General features: G+C 38.4%; 1 protein-coding gene across 1 annotated transcript in view; it reads right to left on the bottom strand.

Moving 5' to 3' along the window:
* LOC124619533 (acylglycerol kinase, mitochondrial) overlaps positions 1-21,302 on the bottom strand; it is a 95,968-nt gene that overhangs the window by 67,551 nt on the left and 7,115 nt on the right. Inside the window, exon 3 of the mRNA XM_047145994.1 lies at positions 11,387-11,558. Within this exon, the coding sequence (XP_047001950.1) occupies positions 11,387-11,558 (172 nt within the window). The remainder of the gene's footprint in view (positions 1-11,386; positions 11,559-21,302) is intronic.

Below are 21,302 nucleotides of genomic sequence, written 5' to 3'. Positions count from 1 at the left end.
GCACTCAAGGCACTCACTGACAGATGTGTTCTTACTGTTTACTTGTAACAGCTTGTTGTTATTTTGTATATGGATGAATAAGCCTTGGTTAATTGTGGCTGCACTGTTATTCGTGCCCCAAATTAAGACTCCTTGGACCTCAGGAGAGGAAAGAAGATTAGGATTTAATATCCTGTCAATGATGAGGTCATTAGGGATAGAGCAGAAGTCTGGATGAAAAGAATGGTGAAAGAAGTCAGCTGTGCCTTATCAGGAACCACCCCAGCATTCACCGTATGATATTTAGGGAAATCATGGAAAACCTAAATATGGATGGCCAGACACGGACTTGAACTGCTGTCCTCCAGGTTATGAGCCCATTGTGTTTACCACTGCCCGTCTCACTCAGTCATAGATAAAAAAAATTGCACTATGGATGAATAATGAGGATAAAAGTAACAACAGAAAATAATAGCTCAGATTTAAATTATGAGGTAACAAATAATTTGACGCTTGATTCAGTGGGTCAAAAAGAGAGAGGATAAATGTCTATTTATGGAACAGACGAGTCATTTAGTAGCAAACAAGCACATAGGAAATGACAATATGAAAATCACTAAGAATATAGCACAATGGGAAGTTAGATGATCCTGAGTGAAAAGGTACACAGACAATGCGATAATTAGGTTACAATGGAGTATATTGGCTGGCTTGGAACATAATGGTGGAATGGTGTGTTATCTGACATAGGGGTAGACGCAGGTGGAGGGCAGGGAATTGTGGAGACTGTGCCAGGAAATTTGCAGGAATGGGTTATGTTGGAAGGAGAGCCGGCATCTGTGTACTTCAGGAGGTGGTGTTGAGGGTGGGGGATGGCACAGATGGCACCCACCATTAAAATCATTCACATTGAGCTGAGCAGCATGTTCCACATTGGGCAGTTGATCCTTGGGACAAGCCTATATGCGGTCAATCACCCACATGGATAATTAGGTTGTGAAGTGAAATGTATTAAGTTGCAACAACAACATGAAGGTTTTCACATGTGTCCCTGCCTCTGATGGGGTGGGAAATGATGATGGCAGGAACGGAATAGGATGTGATCATTACACGTATGTGACAGGCCTTCCAACTGGATCTTCCTTAGGGACTTGAGCCACGCTCACAGGTGAGACGGAAGATGCAACGCCGGGACAAAGGATATTACATCTCCTATTATTCCACGTTGGATTGTCCACTGATTTGAATATGCAAATATGAAATACAAAAGAGAAATAAACAGAGGATTGCTATGTGAGACAGAAAAGAAGTTTACTCTTGCCATCTAGGAGCAATCCCAGAAGGAAATATACACCATTTCCTGATCTTCTAGAACTTAAGAACAATTTCTTTGTCATGTGGAAAAGCAGCCAAGTGACAGGAAAGGCAAAGCAAAAAGTGCAGACAAAAGTAACTGGTAACAAACAATAGTCAAGTCCTGAGTTCTAACAGTGAGCAGGAAGAATACAAAATATCAAAGGTAAGGAGTAAAAACCACAATGATACGACAAAATGTCTTTGGGAAAAAACACCATGTGTAAAATACGGGGGTGTGGAAGTGAATAAATATACACAACAACAGATGAGATGAAAACATGGAACAGGAAGAATAATAATGACCTGAGTGAGGAAATGAATAAAAATATGGGGTGGGATGGAGGAAGAGGTCACCGTCATCCTCCACCTCTCAGTTTATTTGTCATACAAATGTTCAGAGGTTACTCCAGAGTCATGTTCTCATTAAACCCGCCAACACACAATGGTCTCTTTATATATACACATGCCATTCATTCCATGTAAAATGTTTCTTTTTGCACAGTCATGAGCTTCACGGTCACACATACATTCTGATGTACATTCACAAAGTACATGACTGATCTCATGGAGGCTCTCACTTCCTAAAACAATTCACATGAACTTATGTCACTAGTCTCCTAATCCATCCTGCCACATGCTAACACTAGTACAAAAGTAATAAAGCTTAACTCATATATCATTGATGAATTTTGCTTTATAGGTTTTAGGTCACTGTCCTAAGCATATTTCTCTGCCTTACATTCTGTCTCTCAGAGCTACAGATGTCATCAGAGGCTATAATGAGTAAGAAAGCAATTTCGAACATAAAGCACCTCAGTAAGCTGCACTGTTTATACATATACAGAAAATGGTTGGTTTATGATGTCATCAGACTGCTGTCTAAGACTCTGCAGTTGTGCCATGTGTGCTATGCACTTGTAGTAGGGGACATTTGATGCTGTTAGCTTCATTTATCACTAGGACCCACAATTTGTCCAGTTTTGATCCTTTTTTTCTGTTAAAGTTATTTTTGTGCTTTTAATTTGCTATGGCCTCTCCGTACATTCTAACATAGTAATTGTTAGATCTTAAAAAACCACAGTATCAAAGAAACAAATTTGGTGGTTTACTGGTCCTGGAGCACGATCTACTGCCAATTTATCCATCTTTCCCAGATGAAAACTGCTCTTGTGTTCCTTAAGTGGGGTATAACATAGCAGATCATGCTCTGAGACCCGGGAGCCTCAAATTTGTTTCTTCGATACTACGGTTTTATCAAGGGCCAAACACTATTATAGTAGTTGCCAAGACTCAGCGAAGGAGTGTCTCTGAAGATGTTCAGTGCAATCCTGGATGAAACGTAAGGGACAGAAAAGTTTCTTGGACCACGACCTCACATCCTGAAAGGTTTATCAGCAGCAACTACTATGGTAGGACATACAGAGAGACCGCTGAAACTCAAAATCACAGAAAAACCTTTCACCCACCCAAAAAAAAGGGATTTAAATCACACAAGTTGTGACTCTTAGTAATAAATAAAGCAAACAGCACCAACTCTTCTCCACTGCAAGCTCCATAACACAATTCAGCGTAAACCTGTAATCTTATGCAACGATCTGAAGATATTATGAACCGAACATTACATGGTTATATATAAGCAGTTAGGCTTCTGCACTTGTTTAAGTTCAGTACTGCTTTCTGAGTCTTTATACCCTCTGATGATGTCTCTACCATTGAAAACAAAATGTTACGCAAATAAATATGCCTTGGACCACAGCCTAAAGTGCATAAAGTAAAAATCAGAAAGCACACAAATATCGGCTATGAAAGCCTGCACTGTATGATAATGCATCATTCCTACTATTAAATAATCCACAAATGTAGTCAACTCATGAGCTTTTATGTCTATAAAGTGAAGTCATTGCTCCTTTGTTAGTGTGCAATAATTAGACAAAAGTCTATATGCCATATACAGTCAGACGATTTTTGTCAGAATGGCCACTTCCAAGATATGTAGAGTATCATGTTATAACTTCCTTATGCAATAGACTCAAATTATTCTGACAACTCACAGAGAGAGTTTTCATGACCCACATACTATCTACCCACACATAAACAGCTTTAGTAAGCAGGGCATACACTGGTGTGCAAAACTTGAGTACGAAAGTAACTTTCACCTGATGTGACACTGCCAAATAACATAGCTCAATGAAACTTGAACCTCACATAGAAAGAATTGCTATCATATAGTTAAGAAGAAAATTCAAAGAAATACAATAAAACAGAAATGACACTTTTATTCAAAGACAGCGATTACACTGAAGTCACCGCAAACTGTGATGGTTCCCTAGTCCCTCAAATGGCGACATTTTGGAACACACAATTGCTGAACATGATCATTTTGGTGGTCCAAGTGTTATGGCATGGGAAGGCATTACATTGAATGGGCATACTGAACTACAAATCTTTTAACATGGTACACTCATTGGTCAGTGTTGTGACACTGTACTGCTTCCCCATGTGCATCTTTTCAGAAGTCCATATGGCCCGGACTTCATTTTTATGGATGACATTGTGTGAGCCCACTCAACAACGCAGGTGGAGCAGCTCTTGGACCACAAGGATATTCCGTGAATGGACTGGCCTGCCCATTGCACTGCTTAAATCCCATTGAGTCTGTGAGGTATACATTGGGGAGACATATTGCAGAATGCCCACATGCACCAGAGCTTATCCACCAGCTGTCAACCACACTGGTGTATGAATGGAACACCCTACAACAAGAACTTCTTTCCAAACCTTGTGCTCAGCATGGGAGCACATTCCAAAGCATGCATTGCCCTCCACAGTGATCACACACTCTATTAAGAACTATGTCCCATCTTTTGTAATGCCCTGGAGAACATCATTAATTGCAGTGACTTCAGTGTGGTTATTGCTCTGAACAAAAGTTTCTGTCATTGTGTATTTCTTTCAATTATCTTCTGTACTATGCCACAGCAGTTCTTTCTATGTATGATTCTACTTCCATCGAGTTACATTACTTTGTAGTTACATATCATGAGGGAAATGTTACTTTCATTCTTAAGTGTTGCACATATGAATTGACCTACTGGCAAGATTTTAGTAGTAAAGAGACAAGCAATTTTAAAGATATGATTCTGTTGTTTCACCTGAGATGAAAAGTCTACTTATAATTTTATTCTGAGATGGTCGCTATCAAACTTCCAACAACCATGTAAGAAATAAAAATGAATAAATGGAAGCCAATCTCTCCCATCTGTATTAGCTCTTGTTTAATAGTGCCTGCGCACCATGCACTTTACATTTGTAGTTAAGTGGTTGCTTGTCATGTCGGTATTTTTTTTTTATAAGCTAGAATTTCCATTCCTGTAATATTCCAACAAGGTGTAAGAAGAAAACAAACTTAACACTAATATAACACAACATGTAATTGATTAACAATGCAATAGATCTGTACACTGGCTTCACTATTCTGTCCATTTGGGACCCTACTCCCAACAACCCTACTTTTAACACTCAAAAAGGGAAACTGGGCTTCAGTACAAATTTGGTTCTCACCACCTACTACAGCTCTACTTATCCTTCACATTTTCTCAGTACTCCTCAACAGCCTTTCCCTCTTATTTCTTGGCTTAATGTGTACTTGAAAAAATTAATACTCCCACTTCCCTTTTATAATTATTTAGTTCACCACTCCTACAATTGTCTCTTTGACTTTCATTTGCAATTGCACTTTATAAACTTTCAATTGCTCCTAAGTGGTTGTTGTCTCATTTACTCTGGGATTTGGAGTAACCTCCCTTCCCACTTATCTACACCTTTTTCTCTTCCCATTTCCAAATTCATCTACATGAGAGAACTGGAAGTTTAAAAATGTACAATTTCTGTCTTGGATACTGTCATAAGATAAATGAAAAATCTTGAAGTACCAGTATGTTTATTTGATATTCAGAACATAGAACTGTCATCTTTCACACCATGTCATGATGTCTAAACCATACTCATAACAAGGAGTCATATATTGACAGAATATGTACAATTAACTTAGGAGATATTTTCAATCAAAATTTTGCATACAACAGAAGTGGTAAGTGTGTTCCCCTGTTACAGAGATACATGTATACAACTGTGTACTTTGCTGTTAGTTGAGCACATGACACAATCTTATTGTGTTATGTAATAACTTGCAATCCAAAAATTTGTCATCACAGTGTTATAGAACATTTTAGGTGCTAGCAGAAATACTTTTTATTGTGATATTATTTTAAAAAAACTGTCATCCTATGGATTGGAGTGCAGAATGTTAGAACCCTTAACCAGATAGGTAGATTACAAAATTTAAAAAAGGGAAATGGATAGGTTGAAATTAGATATGCAGGAACAGGACTTATAGTCAGGTGAATTCAGGGTTATAAATATAAGATCAAATATGGGTAAGCTATTGTGAACAGCATAGTGAACATATCACAAAACCCACACCCATCACAGCAGTACAAGTTTACATGCCAACAAGCTCCACAGATGATGAAGAGATTGAAGACATGTATGATTAGATAAAAGAAATTATTTAGGTAGTTAAGGGAGACAAAAACTTAATTGTGATGACGGACTGGAATTCGATAGTTGGAAAAGGATGAGAAGGAAAAACAGTAATTGAATATGGACTGGGGGCAAGGAATTTAAGAGGAAGCCACCTGGTAGAATTTTGCATAGAGCATAATTTAATCATCGCTAACACTTGGCTTAGGTATCAGGAAAGAAGGCCGTAAACATAGAAGAGACCTGGAGACACTAGTAGGTTTCAGAATGATTATACATTGATAGGACAGAGATTTTGGAACCAGATTTTAAATTGCAAGGCATTTCCAGGGGCGGATGTGGACTCTGACCACACTGTATTGGTTATGAACTGTAGATTAAAACTACAGAAATTGCAAAAAGATAGGAAATTAAGATGGGACCTGGATAAGTTGAAAGAACCCAGAGGTTGTTGAGAGATTCAGAGGGAGCATTAGGGAACAACTGACTAGAACAGGGGAAGGGAAAAAAAGGAAGATGAATGGTTAGCTTTGAGAGATGAAATAGTTAAGGTAGCTGAGGATCAAATAGATAAAATGACAAGGCCTAGTTGAAATCCTTGGGTGACACAGGAGATACTGAAACTAATTGATGAAAGGAGAAAATATAAACATGCAGCAAATGAAGAAGACAAAAGGGAATACAAAGTCTAAAAATGAGATTGACAGAAAGTACAAAATTGCTAAAGAGGAATAGCTAGAGGACAAATGTAAGGATTTACAAGCACATATAATCAGGGAAAGACAGAGGCCTCTGGAAAAACAGAAGAAGTAGTATGAATATCAAGAGCTCAGATCAAAAAACCAACCCTTAGCAAAGAAGGGGAAGCTGAAAGGTAGAAGGAGTACATAGAGGGTCTGTACAATGGAGATAAACTTGCAGGCAATGTTATAGAAATGGAAGAGGACGTGGATGAAGATGAGATGGGAGATGTGATACTGCGAGAAGAGTTTGACAGAGTACTCAAAGATCTACACTGAAACAAGGGGGTCTGGGGTAGACGACATTCCGTCACACCTACTGATAGCCTTTGGAGAGCTAACTATGACAAAACTCTACCATTTGGTGTGTAAGATGTATGAGACAGGCGAAATACCCACAGACTTCAAGAAGATGCAAAATACTAACAACAATTATTTACAGAAGAATGGAAAAACAGGTAGAACCCATCCTTGGGGGAAGATCAGATTCGATTCTGCAGAAAAAATAGGAACATGTGAGGCAATACTGACACTACAACTTATCTTAGAAGACAGGTTACGGAAAGGTAAATCTACTTTTATAGCTTTTGTAGCCTTAGAGAAAGCTCTTGACAAGGCTGACTGGAATACTCTTTGAAATTCTGAAGGTAGGAGGAGTAAAATACAGGGAGCGGAAGGCTATTTACAACTTTTACAGAACTCAGATGGCAGTCATGTGTCGAGGGGCTTGAAAAAGAAGTAGAGACTGAGAAGGGAGTGAGACATGGTTGTAGTCTATCCCTGACGTTATTCAATCTGACATTCAGCAAGCACTAAGGGAAACCAAAGAAAAATTTATATTTAAAGTTCAGGGAGAAGAAATAAAAACTTAGCGGTTTGCCAATGACATTGTAATTCTGTCAGATACAGCAAAGGACTTGGAAGAACAGCTGAACAGAATGGATAGTGCTTTGAAAGATGGGTATAAGATGAACATCAACAAAAGCAAACAAAGATAGTGGAATGTAGTGGAATTAAATCAGGTGATGCTGAGGGTATTAGATTAGAAAATGACACATTTAAAGTATAACATCCACATATACTTACGTAATCTGCAAGCCACCATATGGTGTGCCTGAACCACTACTAGTCATTTCCTTTCCTGTTCCACTCGCAAACAGAATGAGGGAAAAACAACTGTCTATATGCCTTCATATGACACCAAATTTCTCGTGTCTTATCTTCATGGTCCTTATGTCAATGTATTGGTGGGAGCGTTGGTGGCAGTGGAATCATTCAGCAGTTAACTTCAAATGCTGGTTCTCCAAATTTTTTCAATCGTGTTTCTCAAAAAGAATGTCGCTTTCCCTCCAGGGATTCCCATTTAAGTTCCTGAAGCATCCCGTAACACTTATGTGTGGTTCAAACCTACCGGTAACAAATCTAGCAGCCCGCCTCTGAATTGCTTCGATGTCTTCCTTCAATATGGCTTCATACAGGTCCCAAACACTCAACCAGTACTCAAGAATAGATTGCACCAGCATCCTATATGCGGTCTCCTTTAGAGGTGAACCATTCTTTCCTAAAATTCTCCCAATAAACCAAAGTCAAACATTCACCTTCCCTACAACAGTTCTCACATGGTTGTTTCATTTTATATCACTTTGCAACATTATGCTCAGATATTTAAATGACTTGACACTGTCAAGCAGGACAATAGTAATACTCTCTCTGAATGTTACAGGTTTGTTCCTCTGACTCATCCACATCAACTTACATTTTTCCACATTTAGAGCTAGCTGCCATTCATCACACCAACTAGGAAATTTGTCTCAATCATCTTGTATCTTCCTACAATCACTCACCTTCGACACCTTATTGTACACCACAGCATCATCAGCAAACAACTGCAGATTGCTGCCCTGCCTGTCTCCCATATCATTTATGTATATAGAGAACAACAGTGGTCCTATCACACTTCCTTGGGGCACTCCTGATGATACCCTTGTCTCTGATGAACACTCACCATCAAGGACAACATACTGGGTTCTACAACTTAAGAAGTCTTCAAGCCTCTCACATATCTGTTAACTTATTCCAAATGCTTGTAACTTCATTAACAGCATGCAATGGGGCACCGTGTTAAAAGCCTTCCAGAAATCTAGAAATATGGGATCTGCCTGTTGCGCTTCATCCACAGTTCATAATATACCATGTGAGAAAAGGGAAAGCTGAGTTTCACACAAGTGATGCTTTCGTTAACCTTGATGATCCTTGGACATAAGCTTCTCAATCTCAAGAATATTATTATTATTATTTACATTTGAACTGAGAATATGTTCAAGGATTCTTCAGCAGACTGAAGTTAGGGATACTGGTCTGTAATTTTGTGGGTCCATTCTTTTATCCATTTTGTATACTGGAATCAACTAAGCTTTTTTCTACTCACTTGTGGGGTGAGATATTCATGACAAATGCAGACTAGGTAAGGGACCAATGCCACGGACTACTCTTTGTAAAACCACATTGGGATTCCATCTGTACCAGGTGATTTATTTGCTTTCAAATCTTTCAGTTGTTTCTTTACGCCAGGGATGCTTATTACTATGTTGTCCCAATGGGAGTCTGTCCAGTGGTCAGATGACAGTATGTTTGTACGATTCTCCCATGTGAACAATTTCTTGAATGTGAAATTTAAAACTTCGGCTTTTATTTTGCTATCTACAACTGCCACACTGGAATGGTCAACAAGGGACTGAATAGGAGCCTTAGATCTGCTTAGTGATCTTACATAGGACCAGAAACTTCTTGGGTTCTCTGCCAGATCTTTTGCTAAGGTGTGACGATGGTAGTTGTATGCTTCGCACATGGATCTTTTCACAGATGCACATATTTCAACTAACCTTTGTTTGTTGTCATTGTGTGTTCTCTTTTGCATCAAGAGTGCAACAGCCTCTGTTTCCTCAGCATCTTACAAATGTTGTTATAAAACCACGGTGGGTCCATCCTTCGTCCACTTACTAGCCACATAACTCTCCAGGCCACAATTTACAATCTGCTTAAACTTTGCCCATAATTCCTCTATGTCCACCTTACTGGAACAAAGTGATGTCAGTTCACTTTCTAAGTGAGATGCTAACAATTGCTTATCTGCTCTATCTAGCAGAAACACACTTTTAGCCTTCTTGAGTGATTGATTAACATTTGTAACTATAATTGCTATAATTACATCATGATTGCTAATCCCCCTTCCTATACTGACACTGTCAATAAGGTCCGGCCTATTTGTAGCTACAAGGTCTAAGATATTTCCATTGCATGTGAGCTGCTGAGCTAGCGTAGGTTAAAGTCATCTCTAAGAAGTACTGCACGATCTGGTTATTTACACACTATTGATCATAAGACTTCCTTTGAATGACTCTAGAATTATCACAGTGGAATCAGGTGGCCAGTAAAAACATCTAACAATTAACTTGGTTTCACCTGCACCTATTATACGTGACCAGATAACTTCACTGTCACACTCAATTTCAACCTCAACAGAGACAATATTTTTGTCAAGTGCAATGAATCTCCCCCTCCCATGGCTTCAAATCTGTCTTTCCGATATACTTTCCATTGCTCAGTAAATATCTCAGAGCTTTCCACTTTGGGTTTTTGCCAACTTTCGATCCAAGAGTAATCTGCATGTGAGAACTTTCCTGGAGAGTAGTAAATTCAGGAACTTTATTACATATATTTTGTCAGTTTACTTTACTACGCATGCCGACTGACTTCCCTTGCTGTGCATCGACCAGTGAGTGTTCATCAGAGCTACCATCTAGCCTAAAAACCCTCATGTGCACTCCACAAGTACTCTGCTACCCGAGTAGCTGCTTCCTTCATTTTGTGCACCCCTGACCTATCAAGGGGATTACTAAAATCCCTATATGACAATGCAGGCCTAGAAATCCGCGGCCACGACTATCACAAGTCGACGAAGCCTCAAGTGATGCATACACATTACCACCTGCCACTCACTCTGCTGTGCTTTGGGTAACAGGATGAGTTTTGCTTTTTGGACAGCAGAATAACTGATGATGGCCAAAGTAGAGAGGATAGAATGTAGATTGGCAATGGCAAGAAAAATGTTTCTGAAGAAGAGAAATTTGTTAACATCAAGTAAGAGATTTAAGTTTCAGGAAGTCTTTCCTGAAAGTATTTGAATGGAGTGTAGCCATGTATGGAAGTGAAACATGGATGATAAACAATGTAGATATGAAGAGCATAGAAGCTTTTGAAACATGGTGCTGCAGAAGAGTGCTGAAGATTAGATGGGCAGATCACATAACTAATGAGGAGGCACTGAACAGAATTGGGGAGGAAAGAAATTTGAGGCACAACCTGACAAGAACAAGGGATCAGTTAAAAGGACACATTTTGAGACATAAGGGAACATGAACTTAGTATTGTCGGGAAGTGTGAGAGGTAAAAATCACAGAGGGAGACCAAGAGATGTATACATTAAGCAAATCCAGGAGGATGTAAATTACAGTTGTTATTTTGAGATGAAGATGCTTAGCATGGAGAGCTGCATCAAACCAGTCTTCAGACTGAAGACCACCACAAAAACAACGACAAAAATTATTTCACAGCCTCAATACAGTGAATGTATGTAACTTCATGTTAAGCACTGCTGCAGTTAGGAATGTAAACGTAATACCTGGTACGTGAAAAATACCTTCCTACATTATATATGTAAAAAAAAGGAACAGACATATTTGGGTTTAGAGTTTTGTTTCCTTCTTTACCTCAGAGAGAGTCCCATCTCCACCAGCAACAACAACTGCATCAGTTCTGGCATCAATTTTCTCTATTATATTACAAGCATGGCCGACAGATTCTGTCTGCATAACATCAACAAATACTCCTGCAAGATTAAGTAATGGAGCACAGTATTTATCAAAATTTTTCTTTGCTTTCCTGAAATTAAATACAGAAAAGACAATTATACCAATGAACACTATTGCAATGAACAGTATAATTATTGAAAACTGAAGAAGGAACACCAATAAATGTGCAATGAACACATTTTTTTATGAACATTAATAAACTGAAATATAAATGCATAATTCCTTGTGCTATGTATTTCTAGTTGTCTGTTTACATTTTTATTGGATTCTCAAGATACTGACGGAACACAACGAACACCTCACATGTCGCTTAGTGAAAGACATGTCAACTACATCCTTTTGTTGCCATTATAGATTTATTTGTGTGGATACAGTAGACAATGGTACAGCACAAGGATGAAAGTATATACAGACACAACTTTCTGTTTCCATCAATTACTGTACTTCTGCCTTTAGCTTCTTCGGCATATTATGAGCCAACAATTCACTACATAGCACAATTCAAAGAACATTGATTGAAGAAACTCACAAAACAATAGATTTTTCACAGTAGTATCATACAAATGGTAAAATCCAGCAAAAGATTCCAGATTTTAAAATCAGAACATCATTAGCCACACTTTTCATTCGTATTGGAAATTCTCTGAAAGTGTAACCTGTAGAATAGTACATACACACATACATACATGTATACATCAATGAGCCAAAACATTTCAACTACCTACCTATTGTCATGTTTGTGTACCTGTAGAATGCATCACAGTAGTGATTCTGCTGACATGGATTTGACAGATCCTTGGTAGGTATGTGAAACTAGATGTCTTTTTTTTTTTTTTTTTTTTATTTTATTTTTTTATTTACACATCTAGTTCTGTAGGACCAAATTGAGGAGCATATCTCCAAGGCCATGGAACGTGTCAGTACATGAAATTACGACATAAAAGTAATAACAGATAACACATAAAAATAAATGTTTATGAATCTGCAAAAAGTCAGTCCATAAGTTTAAGTAAATGCAATCAACAATACAATAAGAATCAGCTTAATTTTTCAAGGAACTCATTGACAGACTAGAAGGAACGACCCATGAGGAAACTCTTCAGTTTTTATTTGAAAGCGCGTGGATTACTGCTGAGATTTTTGAATTCGAGTGGTAGCTTATTGAAAATGGATGCAGCAGTATACTGCACACCTTTCTGCACAAGAGTTAAGGAAGTCCAATCAAAATGCAGGTTTGATTTCTGCTGAGTATTAACCGAGTGAAAGCTGCTTATTCTTGGGAATAAGCTAATACTGTTAATAAGAAATGACAGTAAGGAATATATATATTGAGAGGCCAATGCCAAAATACCCAGACTCGTGGACAGGGATCGACAAGAGGTTTGTGAACTTACACCACTTATTGCTCGAACTGCCCATTTCTGAGCCAAAAATATCCTTTTAGAAAATGGGAAGAGTTATCCCAAATATAATACCATATGACATGAGCAAATGAAAGTAAGCAAAGTAGACTAATCTGTGTGCCAAATGATCACTCACTTCAGATACCATTCGAATAGTAAAAATGGCAGTATTAAGTCTTTGAACAAGCTCCTGAATGTGCGGTTTCCATGACAGCTTACTACCTATCTGAACACCTAGAAATTTTAACTGTTCAGTTTCACTAATCATATGCCCATTCTGTGAAATAAAACGCCAGATTTTATTGAATTGTGTGTTTGAAACTGTAAAAACTGAGTCTTACTGTGATTTAATGTTAGTTTATTTTCTACAAGCCATGAACTTAGGTCATGTGCTGCACTATTTGAAACTGAGCCAATGTTGCACACAACATCCTTTACTACCAAGCTAATGTCATCAGCAAACAAGAATATATTAGAGTTACCTGTAATACTAGAGGGCAGATCATTTATGGAAATAAGGACCAGCAGTGGCCCCAATACTGACGTTATCAACATTGTGAATTATGACCTCCTGCCTGTTGCTAAAGTAAGAGGTGCACCAATTGTGAGCTACTCCCCGTATTCCGTAATGGTCCAACTTCTGGGGCAATATTTTGTGATCAACACAATCAAATGCCATAGTTAAATCAAAAAATATGCCAAGCGTTTGAAACCTTTTGTTTAGGCCATCCAGTACCACACAGAGAAAAGAGAATATAGCATTTTCAGTTGTTAAACGACTTCTAAAGCCAAACTGTACATTTGATAGCAAATCATGGGATATAAAATGATCAATTATCCTTACATACACAGCCTTTTAAATGTTGTTCTTGCTGTGGTCTTCACTCCTGAGACTGGTTTGATGCAGCTCTCCATGCTACTGTATCCTGTGCAAGCTTCTTCATCTCCCAGTACATACTGCAGCCTACATCCTTCTGAATCTGCTTAGTGTGTTCATCTTTTGGTCTCCCTCTATGATTTTTACCCTCCACGCTACCCTCCAGTACTAAATTGGTGATCCATTGATGCCTCAGAACATGTCTCACCAACCAATCCCGGATGCCTCAGAACATGTCCTACCAACCAATCCCTTCTTCTAGTCAAGTTGTGCCACAAACTCCTCTTCTTCCCAATTCTATTCAATACCTCCTCATTAGTTATGTGATCTACCCATCTAATCTTTAGCATTCTTCCGTGGCACCACATTTCAAAAGCTTCTATTCTCTTCTTGTCCAAACTACTTATCGTCCATGTTTCACTTCCATACATGGCTAGACTCCATACAAATACTTTCAGAAACGACTTCCTGACACTTAAATCTATACTCGATGTTAACAAATTTCTCTTCTTCAGAAATGCTTTCCTTGCCATTGCCAGTCTACATTTTATATCCTCTCTACTTCGACCATCATCAGTTATTTTGCTCCCCTAATAGCAAAACTCCTTTACTACTTTAAGTGTCTCATTTCCTAATCTAATTCCCTCAGCATCACCCGAGTTGACTTGACTACATTCCATTATCCTCATTTTGCTTTTGTTGATGTTCATCTTATACCCTCCTTTCAAGACACTGTCCATTCTGTTCAACTGCTCTTCCAAGTCCTTTGCTGTCTCTGACAGAATTACAATGTCATCGGCAAACCTCAAAGTTTTTATTTCTTCTCCATGCATTTTAATACCTACTCTGAATTTTTCTTTTGTTTCCTTTACTGCTTGCTCAATATACAGATTGAGTAACATCGGGGAGAGGCTACAACCCTGTCTCACTCCCTTCCCAACCACTGCTTCCCTTTCATGCCCCTCGACTCTTATAACTGCCATCTGGTTTCTGTACAAACTGTAATAGCCTTTCGCTCCCTGTATTTTACACCTGCCACCTTTAGAATTTAAATTTTGGGATTGGAATTATCATATTCTTCTTGAAGTCTGAGGGTATTTTGCCTGTCTCACACATCTTGCTCACCAGATGGCAGAGTTTTGTCAGGACTGGCTCTCCCAAGGCTGTCAGTAGTTCTAATGGAATGTTGTCTACTCCCGGGGCCTTGTTTCGACTTAGGTCTTTCAGTGCTCTGTCAAACTCTTCACGCAGTACCATATCACCCATTTCATCTTCATCTACATCCTCTTCCATTTCCATAATATTGTCATCAAGAACATTGCCCCTGTATAGACCCTCTATATACTCCTTCCACCTTTCTGCTTTCCCTTCTTTGCTTAGAACTGGGTTTCCATCTGAGCTCTTGATATTCATGCAAGTGGTTCTCTTTTCTCCGAAGGTCTCTTTAATTTTCCTGTAGGCAGTACCTATCTTACCCTTCATGAGATAAGCCTCTACATCCTTTCATTTGTCCTCTAGCTATCCCTGCTTAGCCATTTTGCACTTCTTGTCGATCTCATTTTTGAGATTTTGTATTCCTTTTTGCCTGCTTCACTTACTGCATTTTTGTATTTTCTCCTTTCATCAATTAAATTCAGTATCTCTTCTGTTACCCAAGGATTTCTACTAGCCCTCATCTTTTTAGCTACCTGATCCTCTGCTGCCTTCACTATTTCATTCCTCAAAGCTACCCATTCTTCTTCTACTGTATTTCTTTTCCCCATTCCTGTCCATTGTTCCCTTATGCTCTCCCTGAAACACTGTGCTACCTCTGGTTCTTTCAGTTTATCCAGGTCCCATCTACTTAAATTCCCACCTTTTTGCAGTTTCTTCAGTTTTAATCTACAGTTCATAACCAATAGATTGTGGTCAGAGTCCACATCTGCCCCTGGAAATGTCTTACAATTTAAAACCTGGTTCCTAAATCTCTGTCTTACCATTATATAATCTATCTGAAACCTTCTAGTATCTCCAGGGTTCTTCAATGTATACAACCTTCTTTCATGATTCTTGAACCAAGTGTTAGCTATGATTAAGTTACACTCTGTGCAAAATTCTACCAGGCGGCTTCCTCTTTCATTTCTTAGCCCCAGTCAATATTCACCTACTATGTTTCCTTCTCTTCCTTTTCCTACTGTCAAATTCCAGTCACCCATGACTATTAAATTTTCATCTCCCTTCACTACCTGAATGATTTCTTTTATCTCATCATACATTTCTTTAATTTCTTCATCTGCAGAGCTAGTTGGCATTTAAACTTGTAGTACTGTAGTAGGCATGGGCATCGTGTCTATCTTGGCTACAATAATGCGTTCACTATGCTGTTTGTAGTAGCTTACCCACACTCCTATTTTTTTATTCATTATTAAACCTACTCCTGCGTTACCCCTATTTGATTTTGTATTTATAACCCTGTATTCACCTGGCCAAAAGTCTTGTTCCTCCTGCCACCAAACTTCGTTATCAGGGGAAAGCCTTTTCAATAACTTTTGCAAAGACTGATGGCATAGAAATAGGTCTAAAATTATCTACATTAACCCTTTCTCCCTTTCTATAAAGTGGCTTTACTACTGAGTACTTTAATCATTTAGGAAATTGACAATTCCTAAACGAAAAATTACAAATATGGCTAAATACAGGGTTAACATGTGCAGCAAAGTACTTTAATATTCTGCTAGACACTCCATCATAACCATGATAGTCCTTAGTCTTCAGTGATTTAATTATTGACTCAATCTCCCTCTTGTCTGTATCACAGAGGAGTATTTCAGAAGTCAATCTCGGAAAGGCAATTGCCAAGAAAGTTATATAATTTCCAGCAGAAACTAAATTTTTATTTAATTCGCCAGCAATTCTAGACACAAATAATGTGGTAACCATAAATTACGGGCTAGTGATTTGCGGATATGGCACCTGATAGTGTTGCAGATGTGATCCACAGCGGTCAGATCAAGCGAATTTTGTGGCGAGGACATTAATATGAGTTCACTATTATGCTCTCAAATCACTGTGGCATGTCTCTGGTATAGTGACAAGGAAGTTATCGTACTGGAAGATGCCATCATTGGTAGGAAAGACATCAGGCATTAAGGGAGACAGGTAGCTTCAAAAAATGTTTACATAGCTGTTATAGTGTCTGTTCTTTACCGTGAGTCCCATGAAAGACCAGTTGAATATTCCCCATAGTATAATACCCCCCCCCCACACACACACACACTAGCCTGCACCCATGGTACAGAGCATGGATGCTGGCATATCTTGACATGACCATCAACTTGGTGTAATAAGGAAACTGATTCATTCCACCAGGTGACATGCTTCCTTTCATCCTTGGTCAAATCTTGATGGTCCCATGTCAATTGCAATTGTAATGATGACAATTTCGGTTCTACACGGTAGTATTCAGGGCCAGTACATAGAGGAGTCACATGTTTAACAATGTGCACTGAATGGCATGTTCTGAGACACTTATGCTTGTGTACTCTGTTGTGAGATCAGCCATAGATCATCATCTATCATGTTTTACAGAGCAGGCAAGCCTCCGAACTACATATTGTATGATGAGGTAGGGTTGTCTGACACTTTGTCACCTATCTGTGGTTTCACCATCCTTCAACCAATGTCTATAGATGCTCACAACTGTTGCATGCAAGTGCCAACAAGTTTTGCCATTCCTGTGATCCTTGTTCTGTGGTGCTATGTCATAACAGTCTGCCCTTTGTCAGTCACTCATATCGGTGGATTTCCCCATCTTCATCCTGTATCGTTGCTAAATGATTCCCCATTCATCTCTGCTCCACTTTTTACTTTTCTTACAGTGTTCCACGTCCACAGTGCCACCAGGCAGTATTCGGTCTTGCAGTGAGCAGTGGTCATAATATTTTGGCTCATCAGTGTACACGTACAAAGGTTACTGAAATGTTATCCATTGGAAATTCATTTTTCTCTCTTATGTTCATTGAATGATTGCTGTAGTTTCTATTGAATCATCATCATCATCATCATCATCATCGTCATCATCGTCGTCGTCGTCGTCGTCATCCATCTGGCAACTTCTGCTGGATATAGGACTTGCCTTTTTTAAGCATTAAGGTTTTAGATACAAGGATTAATGTTGCCTCCTCACATTTTTTAAGGCCATCTACCAGTTTTCCACTAAATGACCATTTCTCTTCAAGTCCAGAAAAGATGTTTCTTAGTCTACCTACCATCAATTCACATGGTTACATGCCTTGCCCACTTCCATTTCATTTTCATGAAAAGCACAATTTCATTTTATAATGACATTTGTCACCTGATCCATCTGCTTACCTTCCAGTCTCTTCTAATAATTATCAGTAATTTCTCCACTGATCAATGAGCAAGAGAGCTGCTTGTCTGTTTGGGAAACTTAGAGAGCTGTGGAAAGATATAATCCTTGTGCCTATCATATGACCATCAGGTTAGATACGTTAAATATAAAATATTACACTTCAGCATTTTACTCATATAAAACTAATATGTGAAAAGGAGAGAGTTGTTACACATATTAAGGCAGAGCTAAAGTTCAAAAGCACTGAAAATGTAGATTTTGCAGTGATCAATATATTGAAGTGTATGGTTGTGAATTAGTACTGAAAAAGTTTACTCGTAACAATATATCTACATAGTTTCCCACTGGGAAATTTTGAACTGTTTATGAGGCTGGGCATGGACAGTATGTAATAAAGTCTTCATTGCTGCTATAGTAGGTTTGGTTGGGTTGCTTTGGTGGGCAGAGACCAAACAGCGAGGTCATCGGTCTCATCGGCCGTGCCCTTTCAAAAGAACCATCCCAGCATTTGCCTGGAGCGATTTAGGGGAATCACGAAAAACCTAAATCAGGATGGCCAGACACGGGATTGAACCGTCGTCCTCCCGAATGCGAGTCCAGTGTGCTACCACTGCGCTACCTTGCTCGGTGCTGCTATAGTAATTTAATTATGTATTTATTGTAATGGATCCATTTTTAATAGTATGCCATATTCAGACCATCTGCGAAAGTTACAAAAAATGTTATGTAACCTTTCAAAGATGATCTGAAGACAGCATTCTAACTCAAATGGATCCATGACAATGCATCATTAAACTACTATAGTAGCAATCTGGACTTTAGTACATAATGTTTCAAAGAGATATCTTCTACACTGTGGACCCTTTGGATTGTAAAAGGAATGGACAGTGTCTTCAAAGGAAGATATAATATGAACAGTATCAAAAGCAAAACAAGGGTCACTGAATGTAGTTGAATTAAATCAAGTGATGCAGAGGGAATTAAATTAGGAAATGAGACACTAAAAGTAGCATGGTAGATGAGCTTTGCTATTTGGTCAGTAAAATAAATGATGGTTGTCAAAGTAGAGATGATATAAAATGTATACTGGCAATGGTAAGAAAAACATTTCTGAAGAAGAGAACTTTGTTAACATTGGATACAGTTTTAAGTGTGACAAAGTCTTTTTTGAAGGTATTTGTATGGAGTGTAGCCCTGTATGGAAGTGAAACATAGACCAGAACAATTCAGACAAGAAGTGAATAGAGGCTTTTGAAATGTGGTGCTACAGAAAAATGCTGAAGACTAGATGGGTACTTCATATATCTAATGAGGAGGTACTGAATAGAACTGAGCTTCAAAGAAATTTGTGGCATAATTTGACTAAAGGAAGAGATCGTTTGACATGACATTGTTAGACAGCAACAGATCACCAATTTAGTACTCAAAGGAAGCATGAGGGTAAAAACTGTAGGGGAAAACCAAGAGTTGAACACAATAAGCAGGTTCAAAAAGATATAGGTTGAAGTAGCTATTCAGAAATAAAGAGGCTTGCACAAAATAGAGTAGTGTGGAGAACTACATCAAACAAGTCTTCAAACTGAAGAAGACAACAACCACAACAATCACTGATATAAAATGTCTGACAGACAGCAAAGTCAAATTTTAAAACAAACTGAAAAAGTTTGTCCTTGACAATTCCTGTTCCACAGAAAAAATTCTATTCTTGAATTTCTAATACTCTTGTAAATCGTCAGCATGTAGCCATATTTCCAAATGAAAGTGTATGTGAATGTAAAATGACTAGTTCCACATCGTTGTGATTAATTGTATGAATGATCTGTGGAACATGATAGTAACTAACTAACTAACAAAGTTTTCAAATGTCTCACTGCTGCATGTCTTCACCACAGTAATGCTATAATGTCAGAAAAATGTGTGTGTTATATAGACATTGCCTGAAAGCTTATTGATGATTTCAGTCTTGTTTATGTGCTTGCTTGCTATTCAACGCCTGGACTACACTATATTGTGAGTGGTTACCTTTACTCTATATCAACAACTACAATTAGCAAATGAATGTGAAGTGCATGGCAAATGGTACTCCCATTGTACAGCATATTGTGGGTTTTTCCTGCACTGAGCACAGCACAAAAGATAATTTAAATACCTGAATGATAATAATCAATTACTGACAATACAATGTAAATGGATAGATAAAAAGTCTACTCACCAATCAGCGGGAGGAGAACACGCACACAAAAAGGTTTAACTTTTACAAGCTCTCAGAGCCAGTGGTTCTTTCTGGCATAAGAGTTGAAGGGGGAGGAAGAGGGGTAAAGGAAAAGGACTGGAGAGGTTTAGGGAAACAGGTACAGTTCAGAAAAGTCGCCCAGAACCTCAGGTCAGGGGAGACTTACCGCACGGGATGAGAAGGAAAGACTGAAAGACTTCTGTACACACTACAATTAGTGTAACCTAGTCTTTGCAATTTCAAAAGGAGCAGTCTGTAAGGGGCTGCAGCATGTTTATAGATTCCTCAACTGATTCTTAAAACTTTATAAGTAGGTTTTCACTAGATAGTTGACAGCTCTCAGCAAGCATTTTTGTGAAACCCTCCTCTGAGTAAAAAAAACTTGGATCATTCATGCTGCCCTTCTTTGTATACCGGTATGTCCAATATGCTCTGTTCATCCTTTTTGGCGTGGCTCCCACACACTTTAGAAATATGGTAGAATGAACCACATGTGTATTTTGCAAGCAGTCCCCACTGTAGAATTACTGCATTTTCCTTGTCTCCTACCAATTAACCAAAATCTGCCACCTACTTTATCTACAAATGAGCCTATGTGATCATTCTGTTTGGTATCCCCACAAATTGCTATACCCATGCATTTGTATGAGACAACAGATTTAATAGTGACTCACTGATATAATCACACAACACTACATTTCTGAATTTTTCGTAAGCAAGCACTTTTACATTTCTGAACATTTAAACAAATTTCCAATCTTTCGAGCAGTTTGAAATATTATACAAACTGACTGGATATTTGTCCACCTGCATTTAAAAAGCACTCCAATACGGATAACTGGATCATATATAAGAAATCTAAGAAAAGTTTTATTGACCGACATGGTGAAATTGTTATCAAAATGGATTCACATTTGGGAGGGTGACAGGTCAAATCTTCACCCGACCAT

The sequence above is a fragment of the Schistocerca americana genome, chromosome 6, assembly GCF_021461395.2.
Source record: "Schistocerca americana isolate TAMUIC-IGC-003095 chromosome 6, iqSchAmer2.1, whole genome shotgun sequence".
Taxonomy (NCBI): domain Eukaryota; kingdom Metazoa; phylum Arthropoda; class Insecta; order Orthoptera; family Acrididae; genus Schistocerca; species Schistocerca americana.
Note: the sequence above shows the minus strand (reverse complement) of the source record. Positions and strands in the feature narration are given on the sequence as shown.